The 16,146-nt window shown below is 43.2% G+C and overlaps 1 protein-coding gene across 2 annotated transcripts in view; it reads right to left on the bottom strand.

Annotated features, from left to right (window-relative positions):
* ZNRF2 (zinc and ring finger 2) overlaps positions 1-15,175 on the bottom strand; it is a 56,235-nt gene extending 41,060 nt beyond the window's left edge. For both annotated transcript variants that reach the window (XM_081833922.1, XM_081833923.1), the window contains exon 1: positions 14,629-15,175. In XM_081833922.1, the coding sequence (XP_081690048.1) occupies positions 14,629-15,073 (445 nt within the window). In that variant the 5' untranslated portion in view covers positions 15,074-15,175. The remainder of the gene's footprint in view (positions 1-14,628) is intronic.
* Between the last annotated feature and the right edge of the window lie 971 nt (positions 15,176-16,146).

A 16,146-nucleotide genomic window follows, 5' to 3' on the forward strand; every position in this document is an offset into this window, starting at 1 on the left:
CTAGGGCAATCCGAATAAGCGATTCACTCCTAGCTTCAATAAGATGTAAACAGCAGTCCAGCACCATTGTTTCATGGCTGGGATTCTATGCCATCTGGAGATATAGTCCCTGTATGTCAGGCATGTCCAAAGTCCATTTTGGAGGCCTAATCCGGCCTGCCGGTCGGTTTAATCCGGCCCCGTTGCAGTGTTTCTCCTAGGGTAAAATCCTTAAAAAAACCCTCAACAACCTCAATCCTAAAAAAAGGTCGGCCCCTTGGTCAGCCCTCACGGCCCTTCACTTCATCAAATCTGGCCCTCTTTGAAAAAAGTTTGGACACCACTGCTGTATGTGATACCACTCTGTTTGACAGCTTTCATTCTTCCTGCCATGACAGACAGAAATATATGTCGATAGCTTGCACGCACCACTTCCAGTGCTTCAGCTTCCTCCCTTACTTTCCTAGTTGCACAAATTAAAACTTTCAGTTTTCTTTTGATTTGGCTCTATTCTGGAAAATGACAATGCACCCTTCTACTGTTGACTGGAACTGGACTCAGACGTTTCACGGCATTCTCTTGAAATAAGGCAGTTCTGTTATACAGCTCCCTTAGTTTCGATGTGATGAGAACACAGCACTAGGTGCGCAATTCAAAAGAAAAGGCTAATGATATTCGTAATCAGAACTTTTAATAATCTAGCTGGTATTGTGGTTGTCATGAAATAGATAGCACAAAAGCCCTAACACAACCAAAGCAAATGGTAGAGGAAGGAAATGCTTTGTGGCACTGGAGGGAAGGGTGGGCTGGAGGTTGCAAAGAAGTTATGTCTGCTCTTGTTCACAGCAGGAAAAATATTTAACTCTCCCCCAAAATGAAACATCCTAAAGGAAGAAATTTATTCTCCTTTTCATTTTAGTCATTAGCAGAAGCAATTACTTCAATACTTCTGTGGTACTGCCCTTCAGCAGATTTTAATAAGCAGTTCTTCTCTTAATGCTGACAAACCCTTGTATCAGAGCACACATCTTAATCCTTTACTCTCTTGCACATGACACATTCTTATTCTGTTGTGTTTGGCTTTAAAAAAAAAAGTTTTCTTATAATGGATCATTTTACACATTATCCAGGCATAAATGGAACTAATCAGAAACCAAACTGACAATGTCATAGAGCCAAATCCTTATTATTTCATTTTTTTACTCATTTCCCATGAGGCATTCAGCAGCAATTTGCAGGGCAGTATAACATATTCAAAACAGATGGAACTAGAAATAGCACATACATAAAATCAATTCAAATCCAAGAGAGATGCCAACTTGGGTGTTTTTTAAGCTTTCTTGAAAGAGGAAGGTATTTAGCAGGCACCAAAGAGACATATCACCTGTCTGATATACAATAGGAAGGTAGGTGTGCCCACACTGATTCAGACATTGTGCAGAATGGACCTCTTGATAAGGCTGATATCTGAAGGATGCCCTCTCCTGCAGAACACAGTGATAGGTTGAGTATGTAGGGGATGAAATAATCTTTTAGATATTCTGGTACCAGGCTGCATAGGGCTTTGTACACCAATGTTGCCACCTTGAATAGCCTGGTAGCTAAATGACAGCCAGTGCAATTCTTTCAGCAGTAGCGTAATATGATGGTGATATTCCACTCCAGTGAGCAGTCGAGCCATCACATTTTGCAATAACTGCAGCTTCTGGGTCAGCCTCAAGGGCAGTCCTCAAATTGTCTTGCAAACAAATAACAGCAGGATCCCACAGGATCTAGAATTCCACTGCCTGGATCAGAAGTAAGCAGACCCCAAAGAATACAAAAAGACAAACAAAACAAAATTCCACTGAGGATGCAAAGAAAGCAGAAAAGTGGGTGTTCTTCACCATCTACACTGTTATGCAGTAGGCACGGCTCTGTGTTCTCACTCATGTTCAGTCAGTTTTGCAGCACATCTTCTACATCCTGCACTCTACTTATCATCCAGTTTGTTTCATTACCATTAGGTCTCTGGTAACCCAAGATGCAGAATGTTTTCCACAATCCTTATCCTCTGCCACATTCCATGCATAAACATACAGCCCACAGTGACTTCCTCATAATATAGCTGCAAGGGTGCTTAGAAGACTTGCAAGTTCAATCTGCAGACCAACCACCCCATCGTGGGGGGCCCCAGATGTTGTTGGACTATGTATCTTCCACCATCCTTAACCACTGGACCATGCTGGATGGAGCTAACAGGAGCTTCAGTCCAACAACACCTGGAGAGCACTGGGGTCCACAAGGGCAAAAGCATGCAAAGTCAGAATGAACCCAGAATGAACCCAGGAACCGTCCCGGCCATTTAAGATCTCACAACGTCTTGGACAGCCCCACGAGGGCCTTGTACTACCACTTGAGAGCCCCGTAGGCAAGGCGCATGGCTTTAAAAGCTGTTTCTGTGAATGAAAACCCTTCAGATGGCCCCGCAATATCTTGCGAGAGCCTCCAGAGCCCGATAAGCTAAGGCCTCCCTCCTCTTTACTATGTATTTATTTGTGATTCATCTAAAACTGTGATTATGTAAGAAAAAGAAGTGTAAGATGTGGACCTACTGTACTGTGAAGAACCAGTTAAAGAGGTTGTAACCGGAAAGTATGCACGTGATGTTCTGCCTTATCCACATGGAGGAATTCAAACAGTTTGAAATATAGCACTATAACACACTATTTATGATATTTACTTCAGTTCCCGATGAAGGTAGATACCAGAATGGGAGAGGAGGATCTGTGTGCAGGATTCCCTTCGGCCAGGACATAGCAAAAATGTTGGGTTCTGAAATTAGAAACTTCTCCTTCTTTCTACAGAGTGACAGGAATCAACACTGCTGATAGTAAGAGACCAAAGCCAACTCTCTCACCCTGTCTCCAACATCCATGGAGTTTTGCTACAACCCAGTAGGATAGATAGTCTGCCTTATTGCCCTTTTCCAGCATGGGGATCAGTATGTATGGAGAAAGTAGATATGAAAGAAGCAGAAACACAAAATGGGCATTGGCAGTCTATCAGCCACAGCAGCAGACAAAGAAAGATGGGTACATTAGTTCTTGGCTCCTAAACTACACCTATCCTTCTTTCTTACTAGTCTAAGAAGAGTGCACCCCAGGACAGAAAGTTGTATGAGAACAGTTCTTTTAATTGATACTTCTTTACCGGTGTGAGAACAAAAGCCCAGAAGGATCAATATTAAAACACAAGAATTTAACAACTCAGTGAAGGATAAAAGTGGTCCCTGCAAAAGCATCTTAAAGCTTAGAGAAATTGATGGAAACTTCAGAGAGACTGATGTTAACGACAGTTATAATCATAATAACTACTGTTTTGAGGACCCTATAAAACAACATGCGCATAAGGCCTTAAGGAAGTTGAGCTCCTACCCCTCCAAAGCCTATTTACACTTAACAGGTATCTGGGCTGCATATGGAAGAAAGAAGAGAACCACTCCCAAGCAAGTCCATTTCTAAGATGACAGGAGAGATGAAGCACTCAAATATGGTGCAATAGTTTCTATCTGACACAAGAGGAACCTAGGATCAAAGCTCCCACACCCCAGAGTATTTTCCAGTACATTTCCTGTCTTTTCCAGAAATACTGGTTTCAGCAGCAGTGTTTCAATTTAGGTTACAAATCAGGTTTACTTTAGCTTTTCTCAAACTTCTTTGTATGTGCTTAAGTAAATGGCACAAACGTTTACTAATTTAAGGAAAGCTTCTGACAAACCAGTGTGAGGTCTTACAGGTTCTAGGAGCCCATAGAAACCTAAGCATGCCCATATTAATATTTTCATTACATCATTTTTTACTAGAAACAGATTTTCTTGTGCAAAGACAATAATCTACTATTTGATGGTTTGGGAGTACAGTTATCCAAAGCAACTCAATTAATTGTCTCCAACAAAAGCTTCCATAGAAGGAAAAAAATAACTTTAAATACAGTATTGTAAAAATAGTGACTCAGAACTGCACAGCATATTGAGCATATGCTGAAAGCAGTGACAGGCAAAATATGAAGCACTTTGGACATAAATTAGGCTAAATGCTCTTTCATGAACTACAATTTTGTGGGAATTATTCTAATTTATGTCAAGTGAGATAAAAAAATGTATTTAAAAGGAATTTAGCTTGGGTCTTCAACCATGTCTTAAGGAGTAACATTAAATAGGGAAAAAACCTAATTTTAAAGAATTTATCAGGAATTCCAGAAGTCAAAAATGAACAAAGGTTTCATGGCCTTCATGTTTCCAGTCCCACTCCACCCAATACACAATGTTTTTTAAAACATAACATATTCACAAAATATAAATTCACTTATTAGGATTTATGTAATTGTGCCTTTAAACAGCCAGGCCAAACTGCAAAAATAACATTCTTACATAGTTAAAAACTAAGGTCCTGTCTCTTTCCTTTCTACCACACATAGTCTTATCTATCTGAATTCCTAACACATCTGCTTATCTATTTAAATAATTTAATTTCAGCTCCACTCCTTTTCTTCATTGGTCTGTCTTGAGTTCTCAGAACAATATCCTGGAACATTTCAACTTTAAAAGATTGCAGGATTTTTCTTCAACGTCTAACTGAGAATTAGTGTCTCCTACATAGGCAAGTACACTGGTGTGAAAACTCGCAAGGAGACGCACAAAACCTCTTCCTCACATAACTTATTTCCAAACTTCAGTCTTTGTATGCACATGGAAAGTTCTTATTTGTTGAAGGATATTTCTTGTTTTGCAAATGGAGGCCCATCTAGGTAATGGTCAGGCAGAGAGAAGACACAAGATAGCCAGTCCAGCCACAGCCCACTAGGATGACTTTCATTCAAACACTTAATTTGCAAGATGGGTGAGGTGAAAAGCAGGCAGGGAATTCTGAAATAAACTAGCTGCTTATCACTTCCCCTCTCCATTGGCATGACTTGACCAAACGAGTAGAAAGGAAGCCTAAAATTTGAGTATAAAGGAAGTGGCACTCCTAGCTCCAACAAGGACCTTCATTCATCGCTCACAGGGAACAAACAGGCACACATAAAGACAGGTATATGCTTTCTCCCTGCATCTCCATTTCTTAAATTAGTGTGAGTCCTGCTGGCAAAATTGTTACACTCACTTCTGTAGGCTTTGGAGAGTAGGTAGGGATTCTTCCATTCTTTAGATCAAGGTATGTATGATAGCATTTGCTGCCATCTTAAATTGTGATTTTACTGTTTGAAACAGCATTTATGTATTCTATTATTTTCATTTCATATAATAAAAGGCAGGAATAGAGACAAACACATAGTGTCAACATCCGTTTGTGTTTGTGTATTCTATATACAACCTTTCATTTGAAATCACAAGGCAGTGAACAGTTTTAAAAAAAAACAATACCAAAAAAGCAGCCAATTGGCCAGGGCAGACATGACATTAACAAACTGGTATTAAATGGCCAGCAAAGGCTTGAAAAAAATAAGTGAGTTTTTGGCAAGGACAGAAATGATTTCAGTGTTATTGCTTGCCTTAATACAAGGGCGGAGCAGGGTTGATTCCACAGAGAGGACACCAGAACTGAAAATGTGCTTTTTTATGCTCTAGGGCAAGCTTATGAGGTTTTTGCATTTCCCCAAAGCTGCCACTCTATTAGAACTCTTCTCTAATTTAGACTCTAGGCCAACACAGAAGGTAATACCTACACATACATGAACCCAACCACCTGTATAGCAACCACTGGGGAAGAATCTAACATCTCCATGACTTTTCCCACACTCATAGATAGGCACCTGTATTTCATCTGATTGGGATGAAAGTAGTTCACTTCTAACTTCTCAAAATATCTGCACTGCCAAGTAACTCAAATCCCATTAGATAAAATTTTAAAATACTTTAGGAGTGCTTCTGTCTCCACCTCCTGAAATTTTTAGTTTTTGAAATAAGAAGATTTAGCATCCATGGATATTTTTTTTAAGGGGGAAGAGAAGAACAGGAAATTTGGTGAAAGGAGAAAAGTGTTACCTTAACAGATCTTTTAACACATCATGGTCTGCCAAAGCCACTTAGAATGAGAGCCAGGATAGTCAATATGACAAAATCCATCTGGAGCTCTTTCTACAGTAGCACTCTCAATGTATGAAATCAAGACTCTATTTTAATAAAGGAAAAACATTAACTCATTTTGTTTTAAAATAACTTATTAAATTTATATCCTTCCTTTCCTCCAAGGAGCTCTAGGCAGCATATATATTGCCCCCTATTTTATCCAACAGCTCTGAAAGGTATATTAAGCTGAAAGATAGTGGACTAGTTCAGCATTATCCGGGGTCATTTTAAGCAAGTTTTAGGGCTGAGTGGGAATCTAGCCACTGTAGCCATGCTGCCCTTTATATGAACATGGAGGAGGTGAAGAAGACATCACACTCTCCCCCAAGTCAACAAGAATAATTCCTCTCTTAGTGCAAGCATGTCTATTTTGCCTTTTTTAATTCAATTTAAAAAGGTGAGGGGGAGGGACGCACCACACTTCCCGCAATGCTTTGGATCACTGCTATAATTTGAATACTATCTTGCTTGATTCCTCCAGGTCTTCCATCCATATCTTCTCATAAACTTAAAACTCAAATCATTTGGGGACTTGAAATAGTCACATTTTAAAATAGTGCTGTAGTTATCCTCCTAAAGTCTTAGAACATGGCAAGGCAGAAATAAAATAAAGTTACAAGAATAATTGTACGGTTTATATTTTTTTTAAAACCTATAAATATAATGAAAATAATTGTAGATTCATGACAGAAGTAGCTACTCATATCATAGTTTCAATTACATATAGGCTTAAATATTGGTTTTTAAATCTTTTTCTTATACAGTAATTACAGAATGTAAACCACAAATTAACTGCAGTCAAACTCAACATTAACTGCAGGAACAATTAATTCAGCACCAACCCCTATAAGCAACTTAAGTTAACTGTCTAATTAGCGAACCTTTTACTTAATGCTGCAATGTGAATCAAAGTCCAAGTCGCATAACGCCTTTTTAAAAAAATAAGAAGAACAATTAATTTAAAACTCCAGCTTGCAAAAACAGTATGTACCAGAAGTATGTTCACAGTACGCAAGGCAACTGCTGGAAGCCCCACCTAGTCAAGCTTGGGTGAGTTAAAAGCAGCCCTCCAACTCACTCACCACCAAGACAAATTTTATTACCATATGAATTACTGTGAGCTCATGTGTAAAAAACAAGCAGTACAATAAAATCCTGTGATTAAAACTACAACACTGCTTATTTACATTGTAGTGCAAAGGTAATGTAGGGAATGACACAAAAATAAGAAAAACTCAAGTCTGAATAGTCAAGTGCCATTTCCATTTTAAAGAAAATGAAATTTCTAAAGCTGCAGTCCTCTGCTGAATAGCACATTACTGTTCGGTACCTTGTAGCACAAATCCAAAGCAATTATTAAAGCAAAAGATGCAGGGTAGAATCCAACGTACAATGTTGTGACATCTGCTTGCTCAGCAAGACTTCTCCCCCACAAAAATCTGGGGGGCACACAGAGCGGTATAGCCAAGTCGAAAGAAAGGTGAAGCTCTTCTGAACAGCATAGGATACAGGCCCTAATGTCATTCAAAAATATGTCAGTTAAACCCAGAGTTAAGTGTATCTGACACTGGCCAAGCCCCCAAAAGCTGGTAAATCAGAAGCTAAAGCCAATGCTTTAACAGACTTGCTCCCTCATCATCAATGATGATGGGCAATGTCAAGAACTGTGCTTGCTTGCTTACAACTTAGTCACCATGCACAAACCACTTCTTGGTCTTTCTGGCCAAAATCCAAAGGGGGAAGGTACAAGTGCCTGAGACCAGCAAAGATGCTCCACATTGTCCTCGTCCTGTATCACCTTATGGAGCATCACAGCTTGACAGTGTAAGGCCCAAGTGTAAGACCTTCATGGGTTTTCCCCACCACAGTGGAAGGAAACAGTGAGCAGGGCGCACTTACTGCATTTATGCCTTCAGAAAGGCAGCATGAGGCCCCCAATCCATACTTTCTTGTCCTACCCCAACATAAACATAGGGTGGAATGAGAGCCCTTACATTGCAGAAAGGCAGTATAAGGCAATGAACCCTCCACTTTTTTCTCCCACCTCCTGGAAAGCAAACCTGGAGACCTGAAACTTTGTGCTGCCCTTTCTGCCTTCATTCTGCTCTAAAGGTAAAGAGACCCCTGACCGTTAGCTCCAGTCGTGACCGACTCTGGGGTTGCGGTGCTCATCTCGCTTTACTGGCCGAGGGAGCCGGCATACAGCTTCTGGGTCATGTGGCCAGCATGACTAAGCCGCTTCTGGCAAACCAGAGCAGCACACGGAAACGCCGTTTACCTTCCCACCGGAGCAGTACCTATTTATCTACTTGCACTGTGATGTGCTTTCAAACTGCTAGGTTGGCAGGAGCAAGGACTGAGCAAAGGGAGCTCACCCCATCGTGGGGATTCGAACTGCCCACCTTCCGATCGGCAAGCCCTAGGCTCTGTGGTTTAACCCACAATGAAAGGCATGGCATGCATCTCAGAGAGATACAGTGCCATAGTCACCATCCCTGCAGTTACAGTGGTACCTCGGTTACATACGCTTAAGGTTAGATATGCTTCAGGTTACAGACTCCGCTAACCCAGAAATAGTACCTCTGGTTAAGAACTTTGCTTCAGGATGGGAACAGAAATCGTGCTCCAGCGGCGTGGCACCCGCTGGAGGCCCCATTCGCTAAAGTGGTGCTTCAGGTTAAGAACAGTTTCAGCTTAAGAACGGACCTCTGGAACGAATTAAGTACTTAACCCGAGGTACCACTGTATACTAAAAACAGGGAAAGAATCATGAACATGTCCAGCAGCTCCAGCAAGCCAGGAAGTCTATCCCTTGTGTACTACAGTCTAACCACTGCACCACCTTGCCACACTCCACAAATAAAAGAATAGGCATTGCACATAGCATCCACTAGAGACGACTCCGTTTGCAAACACTGAAATCTGGTGGGGGGGAAATCACTTCAGAATTAATCTCAGCATGCACTGTAACTTGGCCAGCAGTTGCTGCCATAGGTTTAATGGAGCAGGAAAAGCTTAATAACCTGACCAAACCAATGAAATAGTGTGCTTCCCTCAGTGCCCTGAATGTCAGCAGTTTTCACCAAAATTGGAAAGAAATGATATGCCTGTTTGAAAATTTGAGTAAACAGTAAGTTGTCAGTTTGCAGCACCTTTAAACTTGCTGTACCTCTGGAAATTTTTATTGGATCTGTTTTAACCTTGGCACATTTGTACACTTCACCAGGTATTCCCTATATTTCAAGTTTCAAGTTATTACGTCAAGATGTCATTTTTATGAGCTATAGAATTTTGAGGCTTATGATGACAGAACCTTAACTAAAAGAGCACTCTTGTGCCCTCTGACTCACTGAAAGTACAAACTGTTTTTATCGTATTGGTCCCAAAGAATAAGAGATATAAGGTGCTGATTTATTTTACACATTGATGAAAATTATTCCATAGGTTAATACTCCCATTCAGAACAAGTGTAAAATGCATTATTCCCATTAGGATTCTTTCACATCTCCTTTAAACAAGGGAACAAAAGTTTAATAAAGGTACTGTTTAATTAGAACAAAAAGTTAAAATCCTACTATTTTTTAGAATGACAAGAACTCAATTAAAACTTTTTGGGAAAACTTGCAGTTTTATCCTATTTTGAATACCGGTACATTTTTTCTGTGACGTGGAGTGGGCGGGTGGAGTGAAAACTTTTTCCAGTCCTTTACTTTTCTGTGGAAAATTTTCTGATTCTTATATTCAATAGCAACAATGAATAGATGCCAACTGCAAATAAATTTTAGGAAAGCTTAGCAGTTTCAAACTTTGTAGCCTTTGTTGATAAAATACAAGTAAAATAAGCATGCTAAATTAGATCATTCTTTGGGGCGTTAGAAAATTTTCCAATTCTATTTCTTCCAAAAGCCCTGCATAACTTCAATTATTTCCTCTCTTTAAGGAAGGCTTAAAGGCCTATTTCATTCTTACTCCCTTGCAGGGAATAGGCACTGCTATGCTATTGTACAAATATTAGTACTAGGGCACCAGTTTCATTAAAATGCTACTGTTTCCACAAAAAGGAAGTGCTTTTCAGAGTGCTCACATGGGTGCAGTAACGTCTAAATTGCAAGATGTGAAGTTCCATAAAAAGCACGAGCATATGCTTGTGGTACTTGCACAATTATACTCATACAGTAATCACAATACCTGTGAATATGTAGGAAAGCACTACAACTTCCCTTGATACAAGATACTGCTGATTCTAAGTAGTCAGAAGTAGTGCCCCCTGCCCTTTCCATTCCCAGCTCAAATTTAAAAACAAACATCCTTACACTCATCCCTCGAAATGGGGAATCCTCCATGGCAAAGCTGCTCCACACACATTGAGGAAAATTATAGAACTTTTATTCAATGCAGAAAATAATAATCTGACAGAAACACTCTAATATGAGTTACACACTTATCACTTTATTATAGAAGGGTTTGTATAAACTGCTCCTTCGAACATAGGCTTACAGTAAGATCCTAAACACATTGCTTCAGAAGCCCCATTGAGTTCAATGAGGCTTCTACTTTGAATTCTATTCCTAAGTATCAGATTGGAGCCTTCATGTACCACCACAGTCGCAAGTGGAATTCTAAATTGCTTGTCTTCATACAGCCAGGCAGCCAACGTTATAATCTATCTATTGAATAACTATGTCACATGTATGTGGTCAGCAGATGTTGAAAAGGCTTTTCATCCGATCTACTTTTGAACAATCCTATTCCACTTATCAAAAGCTTTAAAATAAGGATATCTCCAGTAACAAGATATCCTAAGAAGCAGTTATTTACACATCATTAAAGCAGTTCAATTCACCAGAAAACTACAAAAAAACAGTTATATTATAGCTAAGAAGCATAAAAGCTGCTGATTGAAACGCTTACATTTTGATCGTTTATTTTATGCCTACAGGGAAAGCACAGGATATACTACATTAAAATAAGCAACCCTCGGTCTGCAGTCCTATACCTCTTACCTGAGAGTAAGTCCTATTGAATTAAATGGCACTTCTGCATATACATGTACAGAATTACATTCCAAAGTTTTATTAGAAGGGAAACCTTGAAACTCAAAGCACTACAATGCGAAGCAGCTCACTGCACAGAGCAAGACTGCCTACCTATACAGATTGCCCAATTTTGGTGGGTTAAGTATTATATTATATTATATTATTAATTTTCTGGTTCTATATTTTCTCTTTCTAAAAAAAGAGAAAGCATTCTGGACATTAGGATGTTGATCAGGGGTATCTCCTAAAACATAGCTGCAACACTAACCCAGCCAGTTGCACCTACCATCATTTATCCTAGGAACCCCACAGTTTTGAAAAGGATGTCTCATGAATTTTACATCATCCTATTTGCTCACAAGATGAAACAAGCACCTTGCTGCTTCTCCTATGCAAGCCTACACAAGACTGCTATCATACAGGCTTCTCACAGACTCCTCAACACACAATCATGGTTTTAGAGACCTCACACAGGTCAGCACCATTAAAAGCCAGAGACACAACCAAATAGAGATTCACTGGTTCAACATGTTACCCATCCCCAGGCTAGGTGAACTGTTATAAAGATGGGGCTGCAAGAAAATGTAGTATTTCTGCATGAATTCGGAACCAAAATTTGCCCTATTCTTATTCATGTCATATTAATTATAACAAGCTACCTTGTAAATTTTAAAAACCAATATTATTTTTAAGCTGAATTCCTACTGAACTCAATTGGATTTCATTCCAAGTACCGTATATATGCACATAAGATTTTGTTGTAAAATGGCACAATTAGTTTTTACCTTTCACTATCTTCAATTTTACCCTCTTTTCAATAGTTTACGCTTCTATATAATTACACTACAGAATTAGATCTGTGTACAAATTTTGTTACTAGAACTGCTCTTACCCCATCTGAATGTTTTTGCCTATGAACAGAAACTTTGTTTCAAATCTGCCGCAACTCCAATAAAACCTTTTAAAATAAAAAATTGTAAACACCCTCCGAAAACATTAACATAAAATTAGAAACAAACTGCTTCTATTCTTGCATCAGCAATAGAGACTTTGGTCAGATTTAAATACACTGCATGGATGTGCAAATACATTATCCAATTAAGTCCTAATTATATAAATGGCTGGCAGGAAAATTTATAGAACTACTAACAGCTATTGAAGTTGTGGGCCAAATAAATACTTGCGGTATTGTATAGTGCTGAAAGTTAGTTTTTCCAGTTCCTGTTTCAAGGGCATTTTAAAATCCAAACCAACAAAGCAGAAGAACACACTGGTCAGAGAGCAAAAGAATTTTCCTAATCTGCTGAATTTAAGAAAAAACTTCTCAGTGGTTACTTCAAAGAAGCAGGAAGCAGCAAAAATCTGTGAGATACACCCCTGCCTGCCTGCCACCCTTGTAACGCTGTGTTATATGTGAAGCACAAAAAGGAGAAAATCAGTCGATGAAACAGTGAAACTTTGCAGCATTCTTCAGATGAAGTTAGCAAGCAAAATCCATGCAAAGCACCTTGCCATTAGGTGAGAACACAAACAACGCTCCACACATTGCTGAGAAGTAAATTCCATGGACCTTGCTCCCTACTATGTATGCGAAGGATTACTGTCTTAAACTGCAATCCTAGGCACACCTACTTGGGGGGCGAGTGTCTCTCAACTCAGTGAAACTTCAGAGCAGACATGCATAGAGCTGTGCTGCTGTTAAGTCAGCAGACCTGGCCAAACTTAACAGGAAGCAAGCCCTACTGACTTCTGTGGGTTTTATTCCAAACCATATATGGAACCAGCAGCAGCTTTATCCCCCACAATAGAAACCTTGCTACTGCTTGACAAGTGGACTTACAACTCCTCTGTATACATTTAGATGATAAAGAGGAGACAGAGGTGACCACCTTCCAGTATCTAAAGGGCTGTCACATGGAAGATGGGAGTAAGCTTGTTTTATTCTGCTTAGGAGGCTGGGAACTCCAACCAACGGATTCACTTTAGAAGAAAGGAGATTACGACTAAACACGAGGAAGACCTTTCTGACAGTAAGAGCTGTTCAACAGTGGGACAGACTCCCTGAGGAGGTGGTGAACTCTCCTTCCTTGGAAGTTTCTAAGCAGAGGCTGGGTGACCATCTGCCATGGATGCTTCGGTTGAGATTCCTGCATTGCAGGTGGAAAATAATTTTTTTTTCTTCCAGTAGCACCTTAAAGACCAACTAAGTTAGTTCTTGGTATGAGCTTTCGTGTGCATGCACACTTCTTCAGATACACAGTGTATCTGAAGAAGTGTGCATGCACACGAAAGCTCATACCAAGAACTAACTTAGTTGGTCTTTAAGGTGCTACTGGAAGAAAAAATTTTTATTTTGTTTTGACTATGGCAGACCAACACGGCTACCTATCTGTAACTGGACTAGATGATCCTTCTAACTCTACAATCCTATGACAGCTACATTTATATCCCACCTTTCCTTCCAAGAGCTCAAGGGGGTTCCCCCTCTCCATTTCCTCCTCACAACAACCCTGCGTGGCAGGTCTGGGGGTGAGTCAGTGGCTAGCCCAAGGTCACCCAGTGAGCTTCACGGCTGAGCAAGGATTTCAACCTGGGTGTCCATGTTTCAGCACTCTATCCACTACAACACACATGTGGGTAGCGTGGCTCTACCACCAGTGGCGCTTAGAGAGAAGATGTAGAGTCAAAACAGCAAGCACAAAGTCACAGGAAGCCCTAACTAACAGTCACCAAACTAGCAGTCCCCCACTCTCAAATATCAAGCACATCTTGGCATGGGTGGGTGAGAAATGGCGCTCTAGAATCTTGGTTCCCAACATGGGACACACGCCCCACAGGGTGGCAATTTGATTTGGGGGGGGGGCAATTTGAGAATGAGTTATTAACAGTGAATGGCCTTTTAGGCTTCCTCCACGTGAATAGGAGTACACTTTTAGAATAATAAGAATTATATGGGGGGGGGGCAATCAGGATTTTAGAGATGCTTAGGTGGGGCGTGGCCAAAAAAAGGTTGGGAACCACTGGTCTAGACTAAGCACTAGTTCAGTTGGTTAGAGCATGGTGCTGAGAAGCCAAGGTTGCAAACATGGGGGGGGCAGCTGCTCCCCCAAATCAAGACAAAATCCTTAACTAACTGAGGTTCTGGCACTCCTAACAAAGGTCTGCCCCACCCCCAACAAAAATCCATGGTTGCAGGTTCGATCCCGGTACGGGGCAGCTGCATATTCCTACACTGGACTAGTTGATCCTCAGGGTCCAGTCCAACTCTACGATCCTGTCAACTCTCATTTTGTAAGAATCGTAGGAGTCGGAAGGGACCTCGGGGGGTCATCCAGCCCAACCCCCCTTTGCAATGCAAACATCTATGTGCTCGAACCCACGACCCTGATCTCCTTCAGAGCCTCGCGCTGCCCCGACCCCCGTCCGCCGCGGCTCCCCTTTCCGCGCCTCTCTTTCACGCATCCGCCCATCCACACGTGTGCCATTCCTCCGCCTTCTCTTTACCTCCGAACAGGTGAGGCGAGAGGTGGGCGGGCAGCGAGCCGATGACGAGCCGGGGCCCGCCGCTGCCGTGTCCTCCTCTTCCAGCGCCGCCGCCGCCGCCTCCTCCGGCCGCGGCCCGTTCCCTGCCCCCTTCCTCGGGGGTGCTGCTGACCGAGTCCTGCGAGCCGTAGAGGCCGCTGCTGTTGGGGATGTTGAAGGCAGAATGAGCCGCGCGAGCCCCGGACGCGCCCGGCCCGCCTAGAGACCTGCTCCGGGGCGCCGCCGACGACGCCGACGCCGCCGCTCCGCTGGCCGAGCCGCCGGGCCCCGCGTGGTGCTGCCCGCCCGGGGCCAGGTGCGTGTACCTCGCCGCGCCGCCGCCGCCGCTACTGGAAGGCAAGTCCCCCCCGGAGTAAGCCCGGGTCCGGCCATTGGCGGCGGCCGGGCCGCTCTGCTTGGCGCCCATGGCCCGCCTTTCCTCGCCGTCGCCGTCGGGCTTCCTCTCAGGCTCGGCTGCTTCCCTGCGCGGGGCCGGGTAGGCGAAAGCGCGCCGCCGCCCTCGCTCCTTTCCCCGCTTTCAGCGGGCGGGCCCGGCGCTGAGGCGGCGCTGCCTCCGCCGCGGCGAGTCCCTCAGAAGAACGACGGGCGAGGGAGCCAGTACCGCTCGGCCGGGGAACGCAGCCGCTGCCCAAGTCCTCGGCCCCGCCGCTCCGGCCATCGTCGTGGCTGCCGCGGTGGTCGTCGTCGTCGTCGTCGTGTGAGGAAAGAGGCGGCGGCGGCGGCCCGTCGCCCGCCTCAGAGGCCGCTCGCGCGCTCGCTCAAGTGTGAGGCGAGGGGGGCGGCACCTCTGCGCAGCCGCGCCTCCCTCGCTCGCTGGCCCGGCCGCCGCCGCCGCCGCCGCGCCGCCATCATGGGAAGGGGGCGGGAGGGAGGCTCGAGGGCCGCCGCCTCCTCCTCCTCCCGCTCCGCCTCCTGTCTCCGTTCAGCGCCGGGAGGTGACAGGCGCCGCCCGCTTCTGAGGGGGCGGCTGGGCCCGCTGGTTGGCTTGTCGGAGCTGAGGAGGACGTCCTCTTCCCGACGTGCCTTTTCCCGCCACAGACGTGTGCTCAAATTCATCATCATCATCATCATCATCATCATCATCATCATTATTATTATTATACCGCCCTACACCCGCTGGTTCACAGGATAAAATCTCCACACAAAACACAAAATCGAAATAAAAACAAAAACCAGTAACTCCCAGTAAAATGGGGCGGGGGGGGGGAGAGATGCTTAGCATATCTACCTAGGAGCCAATTCCTAGGGGCCCTTTGCTCCCCGCTCCCAATTTGAGGGGGCTGCCCCACCAAGTTGATGGACATTGACATTCAAATTGTGGATGTGTTCCCTGTCATGTGATCAATTATGGGCAGGGCGGGGCTTACCTGCCCCCCCACCCAATATTTGGTTCAAGTTGGCACCCCTGGAATATACAGTGGTACCTCAGATTACAGGCGCTTCAGGTTACAGACTCCGCTAACCCAGAAATAGTGCTTC

The sequence above is a fragment of the Podarcis erhardii genome (assembly GCF_964252035.2).
Source record: "Podarcis erhardii genome assembly, chromosome: 12".
Taxonomy (NCBI): Eukaryota; Metazoa; Chordata; class Lepidosauria; order Squamata; family Lacertidae; genus Podarcis; species Podarcis erhardii.